Raw genomic sequence first — 20566 nt, 5'->3', positions numbered from 1 at the left:
TGCTTTGACAGCAGTGTAGAGATTTCTGCGGGCTGGGGCTTGAAATCCTGAGGACCTCCTCCACTTGGTTGAGCCGGGTCTCGGGCTCTGGGTCATTCCATTTTAGCTTCATGGAGCTAGCAGCAGTGATGGAGGACAGTGGATGCGTGGTTGTAGGGCTGCGGATCCCTTGAGCAGCCATGGCGAGCTCATGGGCTCGATCTCGGTCTTCCTTAGCTAACCTGTCTAGCCTGGCTTGCTCTCTTTCTTGCCTCTCCCTTTCTTCCTTGGCTTTTCTTTCTTGCCTCTCCCTTTCTTCCTTGGCTTTTCTTTCTTGCCTCTCCCTTTCTGCCTTGGCTTCTCTTTCTTCCCTTTCTCGCACTTCCGTGGCTTCTCTTTCTTAATTGGTAAAGGTTCGTAATTGAACGGATTTATTATGCTGAGAAACACCTATGGTTGAAGCAGATGAGCGTATGCTGTGAAACAAGTTTCGGTAACACGCCCTTACTAGGCAAAAGAACTGAGCTGCCACCATACGAAAGTAACCAAATGCAAATAATATGACGGTGTTATAAATTTCAGTGCCGAGGCGAAGTAAATAAATCTCCCTGATATGACGAGTACAAAAATGCTTACAACTAACGTGCAGGGGTTGAATATTTTTCTTAAGGTCAAGTCTGCAATATATTTACTCTGTTTATGAAAGATGCCTGACTGTCCCGTGCCTAAATGTTACAGTTATTAACACAATGGTCGCACTCATGTGGTATTTGACGAGGGGAGGGAAGGGGGCGGGGGGAAGCTGGGTTAAACACATGCTGTACGTTGTGAGCAAAATCTCGTGCGAAAAGTTATGAAAAAGACGAATGCTATTGGAACAGTTTTCCCAGCTTGGTGCTCTAGATTTAGAATGCGTAGAAATTTGCTCGATTACTCATAGTTAAAATGGGGTTCAAAGGCAATGAGTTCTGGATTTACAATGGCTCATGTGTAAGCAAATTGTTGAATCTGCATTTTTTATTATTCAATGTTAACTTGTAATTTGTGCAGTATTATTTGGTATTAAAATTGTTCAACATTGTTTGTATTGAGAGGTACTTATTTACCAAGATTAGTTTGTATTTGTGTATGACTTAACGTCAGTTAAATGTTGTTGACGGGAATGGCGCCTTTTAGTAACCTGCCTCAGCCTCAGTACACCTTCCTTGTTTTACGAAATCTTTCCGTGACGCTCGAAGTAGTGGCCATTGAGAGGAGCGTACATTTTGGTGCCCAGAACCCGGGATTTCTTTGGTTGTATGCAGAATCCCAACCCTGATAAATAAGGCAAGATGAAGGAAGGAAAGCTGAGGAAGAGCCGGCCGGCCGCCCGTGGATGGATGACCCGTTCGTCGAATGCACTGATGGATTTGCTTGGCGATCGAGAAGTGAGCAAGGTAGAACTGCAAGATGCTGTGGATGACTTTGATCGACGTCTAGCTCATTTGGATGAAGTGCAGTCCGCCCTGGAGCTAGAAATTGGTGACCCACAGGACTTAGAAGAAGACATTGAGTATGCTGATAAGTTTCGGCGTCAGGTAAGGGTTCCTAGAATACAGGCTGCCCAAAGGTTATTAGCCCTGGAGATACTTGAGAAGCCACCAAGTGAGAGTGGGTCTGCGGATTCTTTAGCCCAATGTAATGTGCGACAGCCTAAATTAGAATTACCTAAGTTTATTGGAGTTTTGACTGAATGGCAGTCATTTTGGGACAGATTTGTGGCATTGGTAGATGATTCTGATATCCCCATTATTAGTAAATTCTGTTATTTACAGTCACTGTTAGAAGGGGAGGCAAAATCAGTAATACAGGGGTTATCCCAGACTAGTGCTAATTACCCCATAGCCTGTAAAATGTTAAAGGAACGTATTGTGGCGGAATTCTAAACCACAAAAAACAGTACACAACACTCACCCTGGTCCTCGGTTGCTGGAAGATGGAGTAAGGCGTCCACGGTCACCAACACAGCACACAAAACCACACAAACCACACAAACCAAACCAAAACAGAAAACACACGGCTCACGAACATACAGCAACAAGAACAGCACACTAACAAGGTAAAACAACAACTCTGAATCAGCACACAAACAAACTGTTTAAGACCAAAAAAACGACTGACCGGCAGTAGCTCTGACTCAAAACTGCCTCAAAACCGAAAAATCCTCACATATATTCCACAGACAGACAGCGCCAAACAAACTAACGACCTCATCCCTCTTCCAACAACCGAAGCACTCACTAACGACAATTACACTCTCTCTCTCTCTCTCTCTCTCTCTCTCTCTCTCTCTCTCTCTCTCTCTCTCTCTCTCACAAAACGTTGGGAAATGCTAAATAAAAACAAATTTATTCATCCCTCTATAATTCTCCCCCCTTTTAGCATTTCCCAACCAATACCTTTCACACTGCATTCAAATCGCCTTACGCAACACCCATGGATGCTCACTAGGAGGTCCTCTAGATTGCGTTCGCGGGCACGCAATCATTCTCTCAGAATCATTCTCTCTTCTAGCAACATTCAAATCCACATCATCTCCTCCATTCTCTCTCAGATTCACGCTATCTTCTTCACTATTCCCACTCTCAATTTCATCCACAATCTCATCTATACCCTCTAACTCGTTCCCGAATACCTCCCCCAATTCTTCAACTAACCCATCCCATTCGCTCATTGACCTTTCCAATTCTTGCAACGATTCATTCATGCTTTCAATCACTCGTATATTACTGCTACGCTCTCTTATTCTTACACTTTCGCTCACCTCCAACCGTTCACTAACCCCTACACGTTCAGTCAACTCAGTTATATCAAACCCGCATATGCTATACGTTCTATTCATACCATCCCATTCATCCGTATTATTACGCTTTATCACTCATTTCCACTTTGGCACTCACACCCCTATCACACAACTTACGACCATTCCGTTCACTTACGTTCTTCCCTTTCTTACGTTTTCTACCATAATCTATCAAAACAAATTGCTGATCCTCCATACATAAGCTCTCATGCATACTTGGTTCATCCACATTCGATTTCAACCATTTATACACCCCATTCTCTCTCACATATTCCGGTACATCCTTCCATCTACGCAATTGGTTGTCATGCGCTCGTATTTCTCTCACACTACCATCTACACATACTTCCCCTACAACATAACTAAGCCCACTGGGACCAACTTCCAACACTTCATGCGGACCCTCAAATTTTTCACGCACTTTATTTACATTCAACCGCCCTTTCTCGATTACTTTTTTCAACACTTTCTCGCCCACCTTGTAACTTTCAAACCTTTCATGCGCCTTCTTCCATACCTCCCTATCATTCTCAGATAGACCCAATCTCGGTCTCACTAACTTTTCAAAATTTAACTCATATTTACACGGAGACATACCAATACCCTTATGCATGGTGGCGTTGTATACCCACAACGCTCGCCCAACATTTACATCCCAATCATTATCACATTCACTCATCATACGTAATATCTCCGTCAACGTTCTCACCGTTCGTTCCACCAATCCATTCGCACTGGGCATATACCGTGTAGAGTACACATGCTCTATGCCCCAATCACGCAACATTTGCTCAAACTCCCATCCAACAAATTCAGGCCCATTGTCACTCAACATTCGCGTCGGCTTGCACACACACATTGGCAACATCACTTGACCCACCATTCTCGCTACAGTCTCACTCTTTTTGTTCCGAATCGCTACTGCATACGCAAACTTACTCAAATGATCTACCATTACAACCATTCCCACATGTCCTCTAGCAGTCACAGGCAACGACACACAATCAGTCACAACCATCTCAAATAACTCTTTCATCTGCAATCGCACCACAGGTGGATTCGCATGCACACTTTGATACTTACCCTTCTGACAGTCCGCACACGTAATCGCTACATCCGCACAAATTTTACTCAATCCAGGCACATACAATCTCTCTCTCATACATTCCCATAATTTATTTTTCCCCAGATGCCCAAACCTATTATGCACCAATAAACACATACCCACGGCTGCGTCTTCCGAAAATACTGGCACATACACTTCCCCATCCCATATTCCTTCCTGATGCAAAAAATAAACTATACCTTTACATACAACAAATCTCTTAGCACTTCCCTTATACACTTCTAACTCAGACGGCCAACTTCCTACTCTTACACCCCCTAACACACACTCTCTTAACATATTTATTTTCATGCAATGATTTTGCATCTGCTTAATTTCCTCTTCACTCAACAAATCATTTTCACTCCTTGCAATATCTACCATACCTACAAAACTAGTTTTAGACACATCCCCTCCTTTAACCTTCGCTATTTCCCTGCCGCCCTTTCCTAAAATTCCCCTCCCGACATCCACACTTATATCATGCATTCTCATAAAATCAATTCCTCATAAAAAACATGTTGGCATATCATTCTCATCCATTACTACAAAATTATGTATTATTTCAAATCCCCTAACTGAATTTTTAATTGTACCTCCTCCCATACTAACACACTCCCTTGTCCCAAACCATGTATCCTTACACTCGTTGATTTTCTTTTTATATCCCAATCGCACCTTTCCAATTCACTAACTACTGTACTACTCACAACGACACTTGTGCTCCCGTGTCTACCAAACTACAATATTTATTCTGATCCACCATTACATTCGTTACTAATTTACCTTTCGCTTCATGCATACACACTCTCACGGCTACATTCACCTGCTTAGCTTCCTCACAACCATCCTCATCGCATTCATCTTCAACGATATCCTCAACCCTACCCCTTATTCCCTCATTTTCCCCACAATCACCTTTCTTAACCAGCCAGCTACAAGTATCCTTTCCACAGTGAACATTTAAAATCACATTCGTACCATTTTCATTCACCCTTCCTTTATACTCCACCGGCCTATTCCATCTAAAGAACAATCGTACTGTAATTTTAAACATTTCAGCCACTACCAACAACACTTTCACTAACTTTTCCTCCTCATCTAATTCCCTTCCTTCCTCGCGCACTCCTCCTTCCGGCATCTCATTCATCACCTTTTCACGTAACTCGTTCATGCTTGCAGGTACTCCGTCAATCAACCCATTTGTTTCCAAATTACTCAACCCCCCAAACAGACATTCCCACACTCGATTCTCCCCTACATACTGTTGCTTTACCACAAATCCTACAGGTACTTGGTCCGGGTCCCAGTCGCTCCTAACCCTATCATCTCGTTCAGTCCACACACGCGACATAGCATCTGCAACAATATTCTGTCTACCTTGTACATACTCTACCTTAAAACTAAACTCATTCAAATCCTCTATCGTTCTCGCAATTCTAGCATTCACACTCTCCTTTTTAACCATATATACTAGCGGTCGATGGTCCGTCCGTATCACAAAATCTACCCCATACAAAAATACTTCCAACGCTTTCACACAAAACCTTATTGCAGACAATTCCTTTTCAATCACCGAATATTTCAACTCTGCCTTTCCAAACGCCTTGCTCACATACGCAATTACTCTCAATTGTTCTCCCCCATTCGCCTTCTGCATTTGTACCAAGCATCCTCCCATACTATATTTACTTGCATCCGTATACAGTTCTAGTTTATTTGCATTCTCACTATAGTCCGGGAAAGCCAACGTCACGTCTCTTGCAGCCTCCTCTTTCAATCTCTCGAACGCTTCGATCATTCGCTCATCCCATTTCAATCTTACACAATTTCTCTTCCCCGTCCATTCAGTAAGTGGTTTCCCGATCCCTGAACAATCTTTTATAAACTTCCTTCCAAACTCAATTAAACCCAAAAATCCTTTCAACTCACGCACGGTCCGGGGACATGGAAATTCCCTTATCTTATTCACGAACCTATCACTCTTCCTTACACTTCTTCCACTCACCATATGCCCTAGGAATTCCACCTCCCCAGCCAACCAAGCACACTTTCCAAGTTTTACTTTTATTCCTACTTCTTCCAACCTTTCTAACACTCATTCAAGCAGTTCCATATTCTCTTCTACAGTCTCACTCGCAATCAAAATATCATCTATAAAAACAGTTACCTTCTTGCGATCAAACCCAGCCAGAACCACATTCATTGCCCTTTGGAAGAAAGCAGGTGCATTAGCCAGTCCGAAACTTAATCTCCGGAACTGGTAGTGGCAGGAACTACTAGAAAAGGCCGTAATATGCCTGCTCCCCTCCTCCAGAGGCATCTGGTAATAGCCCCTTACCAGATCTAACTTTGTAAACACTTTCATTCCATTCATCTTGTACACACAATCAGACACCACATTCATCGGAAATCACTCTTTCACAGTTACTTCATTCACCTTCAGATAATCCACACACATTCGCAAACTTCCATCTGGCTTACGTGCGGTACAATGGGGCTATTCCAGGCGCTCGTACTCCTTTCAATCACTCCCACCCTCTCAAGCTCCTCACACTGCTCCTCTATCTCATGATTGATAGACGGAGAAAAATGTCGGGGACGCTGATATATGGGGTGTCGTCTTCAGAACTATTTTAAATTCTGGAAGCTTCGATCCCCAAAATCCTCGTCACCACGACTCAATGCCCCCTGCCTATCCCACAACATTCTCCTCAATCGTTCTCTTACGTTATCACTTACATTTTCATCTACCTTTACTCTTTCTTTCAACTCAACTCTCATACGTCCAATCATTAGCTCCTTTCAAATCACCTGTCATCACCTGCCGTACCTTCACGTACCTCTCATCATCCACATTCACCAACGTACGTAATATTCCCACGCAATCTCCCTCACATATTCCTCGGACTCGCTTCTTCCTGACACTCGGCAATGACGTTATATATACCCTCGGATCTCCCATGTTCAAAACCCCATCATATACACACACATTTGCCCTGACTAATTTATTTATGTCTATTCCCTCAACCACATACTCACACCTATCATTGTTGGCTATCCCGAGGCTGTCCGGCCATGCCACTTTCACACTCACAATTCTCCAATCTCATGTGGCACTTTTACCCTCTCTGTCGCAAATTACAGGCACTCTCTTCCACAATTTTTGCTCAACCCTACCATCCTTCCCCAAATACAAATCCCCAAGCACATCCCCTTTCATACGTAATTCAATTACATTCATACTAGGACGGACCACCATCCCGCATTTTTTCAAAAACTCACATCCCAATAAAATATCATATTTATCATTCGTACTCTCAATCACACAAAAATCACTTTCATCCACCACTACACCCCAATTTCTAACCGTTCACACACTCTTCCAACCACTGCTACCCCTAAATTTCCAATCCCTCTTGCTTCCCCTGACAGTTCCTAATCTCACACGTATTCCTCAATTTCTCACATCCATTCTTAAATATGACATTCATACTACACCCGGTATCTACTAAGGCAATCAATCTTACTCCCTTACAACACACTTGCACACTCATGCACTCGTCAGTCTTTCCAGCAAAACCTCCCTCATGCAACAACCCCCCTCACGTACATGCATCACACGCACCGCTTGCATCCTGGAGGATCCACCCATTTGAACCCCCTTCACACTCAGTTTCCCGAATTCGCTGTCACAGTCACCCTCTTTCGTCTACATACACTTGATACATGCCCTTCCATTCCACATTCGTCACACTTCGCTCTCGGTTCTGAACACATTCTCGCATAATGCCCATTCTTACCACAGTTGCCACATATTACATTCACTCGGGTACCCCTACAACCATTAGCAATATGGCCCACCTGTCCGCACCTGTAGCATTTAACCCCCCTATCTTTCGTACACTCCCTTACCAAATGTCCCGATTGCCCACACCCGAAACACGCTCCTAAAGCCCACCTACACTCATTCTTTGTATGTCCTTCCTTTCCACATCTAAAACACTTCGCTCGACTTCCACTCATCGACCTTCCCCTTTGTACACTACTATCCCTAACCCGTCCAACCCGTTGTTCCCTTACAAACCCACCATTCATCCTCACTGGCACCTCCACATTACTTGCTCTTACACTCCTATCTATTACACTATCGGCCATTCTCATTGAGCCCCTCAACACTGCATCCCTAAAGCTTTCAAACTCTGGTACTGTCTCATCTACCCCAGCCCTTACACCTACACTTCTGCTCTCTTTTATAACCCTGTCAAGCTCATAATCTTCTACAATTTCCAAAATTTCTCCCCAAGTCAACCTTTCATTCGTCCATCTTTTCTTCTCCTTCCGCTTCAAGTTCACAAATTCTCTAACTCCATCTGGCACTGTCCCTAACAACTTCCGTACTAATTCCTTACATTCATCTATCCCATCATCCCCAAACTTCTTCCTCGCCAACGTCTCCAGCCTACAAGCATACAGTGACAAGGTTTCCCAGCTTTCATTCTTGCCTCATCAAATTCATTCTTCCTCTTATACTTAACACTCGCTTTCATACGCCTCACTTGCTCAACTAGTCTAGCTTTCACCTTGTCATACTCAACATCTCCCACACTCATAATAACCCTATACATATCAAGCAAAAAACCCAGTCAAATATTCTCCTAATTCTCGTGCCCACACTCTCTTACTTTCCCCATACTTATCCTGACAAAACCTTTCATACTCCCTAAAGAAATCATGCACATCCCTACTTCCATACTCATTATACTTTTCACACCGGGATACCTCCCTCACATACATAGCCTTTCTCACTTCTTTCTCACTTTCACTCCCACTTTCGCTACTTTCACTCTGTCCTTTCATACCCTCTTCCGAATACAAAGAGTCCACTTCCGCACTTACATTCATCTTACTCATTACACTCTTCTTCCCCCTCTTTTTATCCACTTTTATCCACTCACCTCCATCCACCTCACTATCACTACTGCCTTCACCCTCTCTCTTCTTTCCTGCCTTTCCCACTTCCTTACCCTTCTTACCAATTTCCTTTCCCTTTCCCTTCTTCCCTTTTTCTTCCCCTGACTTATCCTTACTTTCCCTCTGTTCCTTCCCTTGCTTTTCATTCCCCTTTTCCTTACCCTGCCTCTCATTCCCTCGCTTCTTACTTCCTATTCCCATATCACTTTCATCACTCACGCTTCCATTCACTTCTTCCTCCTTTTCTTTCTCTCTTGCCCCTTCACACGTTCCAGAGAACCTGCCTCCAACAGCCCCTTCTCCAAAAACACCCTTGAACATACCTTTCACCATTTCTTCCACACCTTTCATCATTCCCTCCAACTTTTTATCCATCCTCTCTTCCATTCTCTCTTCTGACTCTTTCATCTCCCCTTTCATTTCTTCTTTCGCACTCCTTAGCATTCCCCCCATCTCCTCCAACTGACTCCTCAACTCCTCATTCTCACCCCTCAGCCTCTCATTCTCCTCTCTTGCCAGCCGCAACTCCTCTCTCAACCTCCCCAGTTCCTCTTCCATTCCCTCCAGTCACACTACTAGCCACTAATCTCAATTGCAGCTGCCCCACCAGCTGCCCCACGTTGGGCGCCAAATATTATGTGGCGGAATTCAAAACCACAAAAAACAGTACACAACACTCACCCTGGTCCTCGGTTGCTGGAAGATGGAGTAAGGCGTCCACGGTCGCCAACACAGCACACAAAACCACACAAACCAAACCAAAACAGTAAACACACGACTCATGAACATACAGCAACAAGAACAGCACACTAACAAGGAAAAACAACAACTCTGAATCAGCACACAAACAAACTGTTTAAGACCAAAAAAACGACTGACCGGCACTAGCTCTGACTCAAAACTGCCTCCAAAACCGAAAAATCCTCACATATATTCCACAGACAGACAGCGCCGTAAACAAACTAACGACCTCATCCCTCTTCCAACAACCGAAGCACTCACTAACGACAATTACACACTCTCTCTCTCTCTCTCTCTCTCTCTCTCTCTCTCTCTCTCTCTCACAAAACGTTGGGAAATGCTAAATAAAAACAAATTTATTCATCCCTCTATAGTATTATTTTTGCACATATTCAGGCCCTTCTAGAAATGTTTCCTCTTTGTGGAAATTACAGGATGAACTTTTAACACATGTACGTAGTTTAGAGGCATTAGGAGTGGATGGTAACCAGTATGGGGTATTTATGACGCCTGTTATCCTGTCTCGATTGCCTCCTGACATTCGTTTGGAGTGGTCCAGAGAAGGATCTGGACATGAAAGGGACCTAGATTGGTTATTGAATTTTTTGCAGAGAGAAATAGAGCGCCGAGAAAGGTCAGATACATTTAAGGATATCAATGCAGTAAAGAGTGATAACCAAAGTGTTGAATCTGAGAAAAGAATTAAATTTCAGGGTTCTGCCTCTGCTCTTCAGACCTCTTCGGAGGTGTCCTTTTATAAGTGTATGTTTTGTGGTAAAAATCACAAGAGTGAAAATTGTTTTGGTATCTTGAAACTTTCCATTGCTGAACGTGAAGAGGCCATTCGGAGTGCCAAACTGTGTTTCAGATGTTTGGAAAAAGGTCACATTTCCAGAGGTTGCCAATCAAAATGTGTAAAGTGTAAGGGAAAACATAATGTTTTATGCTGCACTGGCAATAAGACTAAAGTGTATAATAAGAATGATCAAAATGTAAGTGGTGCTATGTCTCAGGATAAAATTGATGAAAATGTAACTCATGTGGGGGTAGCTCATTGTGAATCTAACCTAAATAACAGTGTTAACTCAATCACGCAGTGTATTGCAGACCGCAAAGGTTAAGGTGTTGGGGAAAAAGGGTATATTTGAAGCTACACTACTATTTGACACAGGATCTGATAGGTCTTATGTTTCCAGTAAATTTGTAAAAAGGGTAAGGCCTAAGTGGATAACTTCTGAGTACATATCATTTTCTTCATTTGGAGGAGGTAAAGCTTCCAAGAGTAACCAATGTAATGTGTATGAGATGAGTTTAGTTGGTTATAAGGGTGAGAGTCATTCTTTAATGGCAGCTGAAGTACCTGACATTTGCGCACCATTGTTCCGACCTAGTGTTCCTGATGAGGAGGTAATGGCATTTTCTAAATTGCAATTAGCAGATGATTACATGAACAACCGCCATGTAAATGTTGATATTTTGGTAGGCCTAAATGCCTATTGGAGATTTATGGTACCTAATAAAACTCTACAATCTAAAAATTTAGTAGCTCAGGAATCTGTGTTTGGGTGGGTTTTGTCAGGGTCTTGTAATATTCCTCTGGACAGAGTAAGTGTAACTTCCCAGCTTTTGTTTGTAAATAATGTATCAGAGTCTGATTTACATAAATTTTGGGATCTTGAATCTGTGGGAATCTCTTCAAAAGAAGCTGTATCCAATGAGTTTTCATCCAGTACTGTTTTACAGAAATTTTCTGATAATGTACAGTTTATTGATGGTAGGTATGAAGTGTCTTTACCATGGAAATCTGATGTTGCTAAACAGATTTGAAGAATAATGAAAAACTAGCACGTAAAAGGTTGGAAAATTTAAATTTGAAATTTGTTAAAACTCCTGGTTTAAGGGAAAGGTATGATGAGGTTTTTGAAGAATATGAAAAAGATGACATTATTGAGGAAGTGCCACATTCTGAGATTTCTAGTGTATATCCTGTTTATTACTTACCGCATCGTCCTGTTATCCGTGAGAGTAGTAATTCTACCAAGGTAAGACCTGTTTTCGATGCTTCAGCTGTAAGTTATAATGGTATTTCTTTGAATGACTGTTTGGAATGTGGACCTTCTCTCAATCCTGATCTTGTTGAAGTGCTGATACGATTTAGAAGATGGAGGGTAGCTTTAACAGCAGACATAACTAAAGCTTTCCTACAAATCAAGGTGCAGAGGGAAGACCAAGATGTTCACAGGTTTTTGTGGCAAAATAAGGGCATTGTCCATGTAATGAGGTTTGTTCGTGTTCCCTTTGGTAATAAGAGTAGCCCATTCTTGTTGAATGCTACAATTAAACATCATTTAAAGTCATATCCTAATTCTGAAGTAGTTGACGAACTGAATTGTAATCTGTATGTGGATGATTGGCTGTCAGGAGCTGACAGTATTGCTGAAGCTTGTGTAAAATTTGATAAAGCCTGTAAGATTATGTCTGAAGCTGGTATGTCTTTATCTAAATGGAATTCAAATTGTAAGAGTTTAGCAGATAAATTTAGTGAAAACCCTGATGACTGTTGTGGAAATAAATCTATAAAAATCCTGGGTATGCAGTGGGTTTCCACTCGTGGTTATTTTTCATTTAGTGAAGTAAATGTTGGGTCTCAGATGGGTGTGGTGTCCACTAAGAGAAGTGTTCTCAGCTTAATAGCCAGATGTTTTGATCCTCTTGGACTTATTAGCCCATTTGTTATGTTTGCCAAAATTCTTTTTCAGGATGTATGGAGAATTGGACTTAAATGGGATGATGTGTTACCTGAAGAGTTGCATTGTAAATTTCAAAGGTGGTTAAGGGGTTTTGAGAAACTTGGCTCATGGAAGGTTCAGCGATGTTACTTTGAGGATCTTTCATGGAAAGACCTAACAGGTTTGGAGCTTCATTCCTTTGGGGATGCATCTGAAAAGGGATATGGTGCTTGTGTATATTTGAGAGTTCCTTTGCAGGATGGTTCCTTTAAAGCTTCCCTTGTTATGAGCAGAGGTAAGGTAGCTCCTATAAAGAAGGTCTCACTGCCTCGTTTGGAGTTGCTGGGGGCAATGCTTAGTGCCAGGCTTCTAGTTTTTGTCAAATCTGCCCTTCGTTTTAAGGAAGATGTAACTTCATATTGCTGGACAGACTCTACAGTTGTACTTTCCTGGATAAAAGGAGACCCTAGTAGATGGAAACCATTTGTAGCAAATCGAATCATGGAAATTCAGAGCTTAACATCACCTGATTGTTGGTATCATTGTCCAGGAAAGGATAACCCTGCTGACCTCATTTCTAGAGGAGTGTTTGCTGAACACCTTGTAGCTTCAGATCTTTGGTTGGTAGGCCCCCGTGGCTTCAAGAGGCTGAGTCTTTGTCTTTGCTTCAACCTGAACAGTTAAGGATTTCATTAAGGGATGAAAGTTCTGAGGAAAATGTAGTAGCTTGTATAACTGTGGATTCATTTTCCCAAGTATTTGAATTTTCTAGATGGAGTAAGTTTCAGAAAGCCCTTAATATAGTAGCTTGGACCTTAAGATTTATTAATAATTGCAAACCACAATCTGTTAAATGCTCTGGTCCTTTATCATATTGTGAATTAACTAAAGCTAAGAGTAAGTTGTACCTTTGTGTTCAAAGGGAAGCATATCCACGAGAATTTGAATCCCTGATTCAGGGTAGACCACTTCACAGGGGAAGCCCTTTAGTAAAATTAGATCCTTTTTTGGATAATGATGGTCTTTTGAGAATTAAAGGTCGTTTAGAATATTCAGATCTGTGTTATGAAAGCAAACATCCTATTATTCTTTCTTCTACTCATGTGGTGAAGACTTTAGTTCGTTTCCAGCATGTTCTTCTGAAACATTCTGGCGTTTCTACCCTTGTGTCCACATTGAGAAATGGTTATTGGATTGTGCGACTTCGAAGGATAGCCAAGACTGTGTGTAGAGAATGTGTAACTTGCCGCAGGTATGACTCCAAGGCTTGTAGTCAAAATGTAGCTCCTCTCCCTGAACTGAGAGTTAAATCAGCACCTCCTTTTTCTGTAACAGGATTAGATTTTGCTGGGCCATTGTTTTGTGTAGATTTGCCCTCCAAAAAATTCTATATTTTGCTTTTCACTTGTGCTGTTATTCGTTCTCTACACTTAGAACTCACTGATTCTCTCTCTATGCTAGATTGTCTTCTTGCCATCCGTAGATTTACAGCAAGACGTGGTCTTCCTTCAATTTTTTATTCTGATAATGCAAAGACATTTGTTGGAGTTTTTCAGTTATTACAGCAACACTATGGCCCACTAGCTCCTCAGTGGAAATTTATTGTACCCCGTGCTCCTTGGTGGGGAGGTTGGTGGGAGCGTCTAGTTCGATCAGTTAAGTCAGCACTGAAAAAGACATTGGGTGTCAAATGCCTATCTAGATGTGAATTGGAAACTACTCTTCATGAGTTGAAGCTTGCATTAATTCGAGACCTTTGACATTTGTGGGTGAGGAGGTTGATACATCCAATCCATTGACCCCCTCACATTTTCTTATTGGCCGTACTGCCGGTGTCCAGCCAGAAGTTGTTGAGGAGCATTCTTCGTGTGTGTCTTCTAAAGATTTATGTATGAGAGAGACTGCCCGACAAAGACAGTTGGATAAGTTTTGGGAAATATGGAGCTCTGATTACATAAGAAATTTACCAGGTGCCATTAAAGGTTTTGTATCTAAGTGTAATGTAAAGAAAGGTTCTGTGGTATTAGTCAAGGAAGATAATGTTCGTAGGTTGTCCTGGCCACTTGGTGTTATTATAGAAGTATATCCAGGTAAAGATGGTGTGATAAGAAGTGTTGATGTTAAAACTTCTAAAGGTATTATTAACAGACCAGTACAAAAATTGCATGATCTTGAGATTTCAAATGTTTTGGACACAGAAGCCGAGGGTGGTGTACCTTGTATTGTTTCCGAGGTAAATGATAAATCTGTGCCTAAACCTGTTTATAATCTTTCTGATGTGAATGCTGATGACTCTGATCCTGATATTTCACAATCCAGAGTTGAGCCAATGTCTTACACTCGCAGAGGGCGTTTGGTAAAAGCACCTGTGAAACTAGATTTGTAACCTGTGTAGGCTACAGTGTGTAGTAAGAGTTTCATAGGAGTAGCAGTGTACTCCTATGGTTGGGAGGATGTTGAATCTGCATTTTTTATTATTCAATGTTAACTTGTAATTTGTGCAGTATTATTTGGTATTAAAATTGTTCAACATTGTTTGTATTGAGAGGTACTTATTTACCAAGATTAGTTTGTATTTGTGTATGACTTAACGTCAGTAAAATGTTGTTGACGGGAATGGCGCCTTTTAGTAACCTGCCTCAAGTACACCCTCCTTGTTTTACGAAATCTTTCCGTGACGCTCGAAGCAGTGGCCATTGAGAGGAACGTACACAAATGAAATGGTTTTCTTCTTGGACGCAACAAAAAAATTATTTAAAATTTTAACCCGGATTTTTACGAAAACCTAGCGCTTTTGCTACGACAAGCGAGAGAGAGAGAGAGAGAGAGAGAGATATATAATATATACTCCAGTGAAGCGAAAAATTTCTGGTTGGGCTATAATTCGCGGTCTGAATTTTACGGTGTACCTAGCTAATATTTTGGACGACTAATTGTCCAGAGCACATGGAGGAAACAAGTGCACTATGTCCTCTCTTTCTCACTTATGTTCGTACTTCACTGCTTAGCTAATCCTAACGGTTAAGCCATGCAGGCTACCATGCGTTAGTCAAACATCTTGTGTTTTTTGGACGACACGATCTCTCTTCACTGTGAAAAATCGTTAGCATGCACGAGGCCTATTGTTTCCTAACAATGTACTGTACACAGTCACGGCTTTATTCGTACCTATGGTAAGCTAAAAATATTATCGTACTTATGCTGTGGGAACTTGCTTGCTTGTGCTTATTTTAGGATTTATGTTACTAGATTCGTTTCTAATCTCGTATCCAGCTTTAGTGAAAGCTACTGTCTGGAATCTACGATCCTAGGCATCGGTCGCCACTTTTTAAAGTTCTCACCTGGCCTGCTTGCTGTATTCCGTGTTCTGGGGTCCAGTCCGGCGTCTAGCTCGTGAACAGGGGGCTTACTAATACACCTTGAGATTCTGACTGCAATTGCTAGGTCAGGCAGGAACCTTAATAGAAAAAAACTGTTGGGCTGAGGGCCGTACTTCAGCAAGGGACTGTTGCAGATAAACACTTAGGTTTACTTTAAATGGAATATATTTACAATTAAACACGTCAGTCAGAAGACTGGGGAATGATAGGCAGATATAACAGGGGCTGCCACGTGGTTAGTTATGCTATTGCCGTTCAAAAATTAAAGTATTATTAATCCTCTTGAAAGGGATACTGAAGAATTGATTGCAGAGGCCCTTTCACTGCAAGAAGCACAAGACAAGTCGACGTTTCCACAGCCAATGTACCGTCTGCAATTTGATAAAGCTGTAAAGACATCTGTAAAGCCATTCGTGAAGTCTCTGCTAAAAGTGTTATTTGTAAAGTTTCTGTTGAGCAAGTTTTCTGTCATGACGTCCCATTTTCTTTGCCTACAATTAGTCATGCCTAACACGCCAGGTCACGCAAAGGTCAATCATTTAAACTATGTATATGTTTTGTTTACTTGCTGTCAAAAATGTATCACATGTTTCTTCTTTCACAGGCATCAAGATTGTATCCAATTCCATTTCTGTCTGTTCTTACATTGTAAAGTGTACTGGTTCGCTGTATTTATTGTTATTTATTATCGACCTCAGGTCACTGAGGTTTCCATTGTATTCCGCGGCGCGACACCAGTCTGCCGCTATATAAACTGCCTGGATCATTACTAACGTAGCAGTAACCTTATCCTGCTCTTTTCTTTCGCACCTCATAAAGTGGTGACCCCGGAATGGTTGCCGAAGCCATTAGCGGACCCATACGGCGACTCAGTCTTGGTTTCAGGAACTTACTCATGCCCTTAGCGGACTAATCACAGCGCTGAACCAGCGTTTGGGCATGCTGACTCTCGTCGGCAAAATCACCAGCGTCATTAGCGGACTCACACAGTGCGCTTCCAAGTGCGTTTTGACGTGAGTACCCTACTCCAGCTAAGAGGGCAAAGAGCGAGTATGGACGCGGACATCCCTTCCCTCGTTCAGTTAACCGCTAACCTCACAGATTCGGATGTCTACCTCCCCCCCATATCACCCGTGCCTGGCCCCGTGCTGAGGCTCTCATGCTCCTCCACACCCCTGCCCGCGCCCCGCACTCTCCCCTGCCCGCGCCCCGCACTCTCCCCTGCCTGTGCCCGCACTCTCCCCTGCCCGTGCCCTGCACTCTCCCCTGCCCGGGCCCCTGCCAGGCAGGACAATCACAGGTCGCCCTGACCTTAAAACTGCCTCCGTTCACACAGGTGAATCCATCGTCATGGCTGTACAGGATTGAGAGCCAGTTCCGGATGGCGGAACTCACCGACGGGGTGCTGCAGGCGGACACCGTACTTAACGCCCTGCCGGAAGAAATCTACAAAAAGCTCGTCCCTGCGGGTGTCCGGCGCACGCCCCCTCACCTACCACCTCCTGAAGAAGTCCCTACTGAGGCATGCTCCCTGCCGGTTGCCGAGCGGGCCGCCCGCGCCCTCGACCTCACCGTCAGCCCGCAGCAGGAGCAGAGCGTCATGGAGTCATGGGGCATGATAGACCTCCTCACCCTCCCAGACACCGATGGCACCAGAAAACAAAACGAAATAAGTCTGTCGCGGGAGCTCCTCCTTCGTCAGCTCCTCCCGGAGGTCCGGACACAAATCCCTGCGCCCTACGCCATGCCCCTCAACGACCTGATCCGCACGGCGCAGAACCTGATGGACTCCATGAGGGCAACGAAGCGGGTACCAGCACCCGCACTACCAGTCAGCACCATCCAGCAGGAGGAGGGCGCAGAACAGGAAGTCAACGCCATCGCCAGGAGGCACCCAGCGCCTCACAACAGGTGGAATTCCCTGGGGCTCTGCCACTACCACAGGCAGTTTGGCAAGGATGCCCGGAACTGCCTGTCACCCTGTTCATTCACCTATTCACAAAATGGGGGTGGCAGTGGCCAGCAGGACAGACCGCCATGGCAGCAGAAGAACCCAGGGGCCCAGAACCAGTAGGCTTCTATGTCCGCGACACCATCTCTGGCAGGATGATGCTGGTCGACACGGGGGCTGTTAGATCAATCTTCCTGGCATCCAGAGAGGACCTCAAGCGAGAATCAGACCCGGCTGCCTTCCTGACGGCCGCCAACGGGTCCCCCATCCTCTCCTACAGCACCAGGCCCCTGTCGATCTCCATCCTTGGCCGGAGATGTTCCTGGGACTTCGTCATCGTGGACGTGAGGACCCCGCTCCTGGGTGCGGATTTCCTTGCCCACTTCGGGCTGGCAGTCGACGTCAGTAGGAAGCGCCTCCTCGACACTGACTCCTGCCAGTCTCTCCCGTTGACAACGGACGGGACCCAAGGCGCCTGCCATCTGTTCTACCGGCCCCCACCAGTATGCACAGCTGCTGACAGAGTTCCCGGATGTTTTCAGGCTCGAGCTCCGCCTAGTCCCCGGGGCCCCAGCCAAACATGGCATCTACCATCACATAAAGACAAATGGCCCCCCTGCACACGTGAGGTTCTGAAGGCTTCCCCCGCGGCGCCTACAGGAGGCCAAAAACGCATTCGCCGAAATGGAGCGGATGGGAATCTGCAAGAAGGCCTCCAGCCCGTGGGCGTCCCCCCCAGATGGTGCAGAAACCAGATGGCTCCTGGAGACCCTGCAGTGACTACAGGTGGCTTAACCTCGCAACGGAACCTGACCATTACCCCCTGCCGAACATGCAGGACCTAACGGCTTCCTTCCACGGGGCCAAAATTTTTACTAAGTTGGATCTCTTGAAATCCTATTTTCAGGTACCAGTCGTGCCAGAGGACATACCAAAGACCACCATCATCACGCCTTTCGGGTCCTATGTGTTCGCCTTCTCCACCTTCGGCCTGAGGAACTCCGGGGCAACTTTCCAGCGGCTCATGGACAGCATCCTGGGGGACCTGAAGTTCTGCGTCTGCTACGTAGATGATATCCTTATATTTTCCAGGTCCCACAGGGAGTACCAGAAACATATCCGGGCAGTCCTGCAGCTCCTATAGGAGAATGGCCTCGTTGTACGTTTCGACAAGTGCACCTTCGGCGTCCAGAAAGCCGATTTCCTGGGCCACAAGATATCCCCGGATGGTGTCCGTGGTCCCCACCTCTGTCAAGGCCATCCAGGAGTTCCTCGGGATGGTGAACTACTACAGAAGGTTCATCCCCAGGATCGCACACACCACAGCCCCCCTGAGGGAAGCACTCAAAGGCCAACCAAAGTCCTTGTTGTGGGGACCCAGCCAGCAGCAGGCCTTCTCCCTGACAAAGGCCGCCCTTGCGGAGGCAGCCGCCTTGGCCCATCAGGATCCCAACGCCCCCCTCCAGCTGACGACGGATGCCAGCAACGTCGCCTGTGGTGCTGTCTTGGAGCAGGTCATCGACGGCGCCCCCCCCATCGCCTTCTTCAGCAATAAATTCAACCCCGCCGAGGCTCGTTACAGCACCTTCAACCGGGAACTCTGCGCAGTGTACTGTGCAGTCCGGCATTTCAAGTTCCTCCTGGAGGGCACGCCCTTCACAATCTACACAGACCACCAGCTGCTGGTACACGCCTTCGCAAAGCAAGGGGATGCATGGTCTTCCAGGCAGCAGCGGCATCTCTCAGCCATCGCCGAGTTCACCTGCTCCATCAAGTACCTCCCCGGCAGGAAGAACCCCGTGGCAGATGCCCTCTCCAGAGTCGAGATGAATGCGGTGCAGCTCGCGATCAACTACAAAGACCTCACCAGGGAACAGGCCGCCGACCCAGAGGCCCCAGCCTACCGCACCGCCATCATGTCCCTGAAGTGGCGGGACCCAAGTGCCAGTACTGGCCAGCCCTGCCCCTGGTGCCCCCCCTGCCGCCAGCCTCCAGGGCCCACGTCATCCACGTCTCCACCCTCCAGCAGGAGGACGGCCAAGCTGCTGTCAGGGAAGTTCGTCTGGCACGGAATGCAGAAGGACGCGAGGTCCTGGGCAAGGCAGTGCCTGCAGTGCCAAACCAGCAAGGTGGGGCATCACACCGAGTCCGGGGTAGGCGAGTTCCCGTAACCAGAGCGACGCTTCAGCCACATCCACATCAACATTGTCGGGCCCCTTCCCCCATCAGGCGGGTCCAGATACCTCCTGACGGTGGTAGACTGCTCAACGCAGTGGCCCGAAGCCACGCCAATGCAAGAAGCCACCGCCAGCGCATGTGCCGAGGCCCTGCTCTCCAGCTGGATCAGCCGCTTCAGAGTCCCAGACCACATCACAACCGACAGGGGTCCCGCTTTCCTGTCCAAATTGTGGTCAACCCTGGCTCGGCTGCTGGGGACAACGCATCACACCACCACGGCCTACAACCCAGTGGCCAACAGCTTGGTCGAGAGGTTTCATAGGTCCCTGAAGGCATCCCTTATGGCCTGCTGCACCGCCGAGGACTGGAAGTACCAGCTGCCGTGGGTCCTCCTCGGGTTGAGAACCACCCCCAGGGCCGACGGCGCCCCATCCGCGGCTGAGAAAACCTACGGCGAGTCCCTCGTGGTCCCGGGTGAGCTCGTGACAGAGGATCGCCACAACCCATCGGTCCTGTAGCTTCTGAAGTTACCCCTGACTTCACGCCCACTAGCCCTCCTGGCCTTTCCCCAGAGTCGGTGCCCTCATCACCTCCTAGGTCTGACACAGATAGGCCTTGGAGGAACCCAAAGAAGAGGAAGAAGAAGGGGCAGAAGAGAGCCCAGTAGTTGCTGAGCCATGAGCTCAT

At 45.5% G+C, this 20566-nt stretch overlaps 2 protein-coding genes across 2 annotated transcripts; both read left to right on the top strand.

The window, feature by feature from the left end:
• Window positions 1-1382: 1382 nt before the first annotated feature.
• LOC136836208 (uncharacterized) lies at window positions 1383-10762 on the top strand. The gene is made up of 2 exons (XM_067100212.1): window positions 1383-1866; window positions 10038-10762. The coding sequence occupies exons 1-2, from the start codon at window positions 1383-1385 to the stop codon at window positions 10760-10762; spliced, it is 1209 nt and encodes a 402-aa protein (XP_066956313.1).
• Window positions 10763-10946: 184 nt separating this feature from the next.
• LOC136836207 (uncharacterized) lies at window positions 10947-14756 on the top strand. The gene is made up of 4 exons (XM_067100211.1): window positions 10947-11415; window positions 11463-12990; window positions 13293-13999; window positions 14101-14756. The coding sequence occupies exons 1-4, from the start codon at window positions 10947-10949 to the stop codon at window positions 14754-14756; spliced, it is 3360 nt and encodes a 1119-aa protein (XP_066956312.1).
• Window positions 14757-20566: the final 5810 nt, after the last annotated feature.

Source organism: Macrobrachium rosenbergii, chromosome 56 (genome assembly GCF_040412425.1).
Source record: "Macrobrachium rosenbergii isolate ZJJX-2024 chromosome 56, ASM4041242v1, whole genome shotgun sequence".
In the NCBI taxonomy this organism is placed as follows: Eukaryota; Metazoa; Arthropoda; class Malacostraca; order Decapoda; family Palaemonidae; genus Macrobrachium; species Macrobrachium rosenbergii.
The sequence above is the reverse complement of the archived record's forward strand: the minus strand, read 5'-3'. Positions and strand labels throughout refer to the sequence as shown.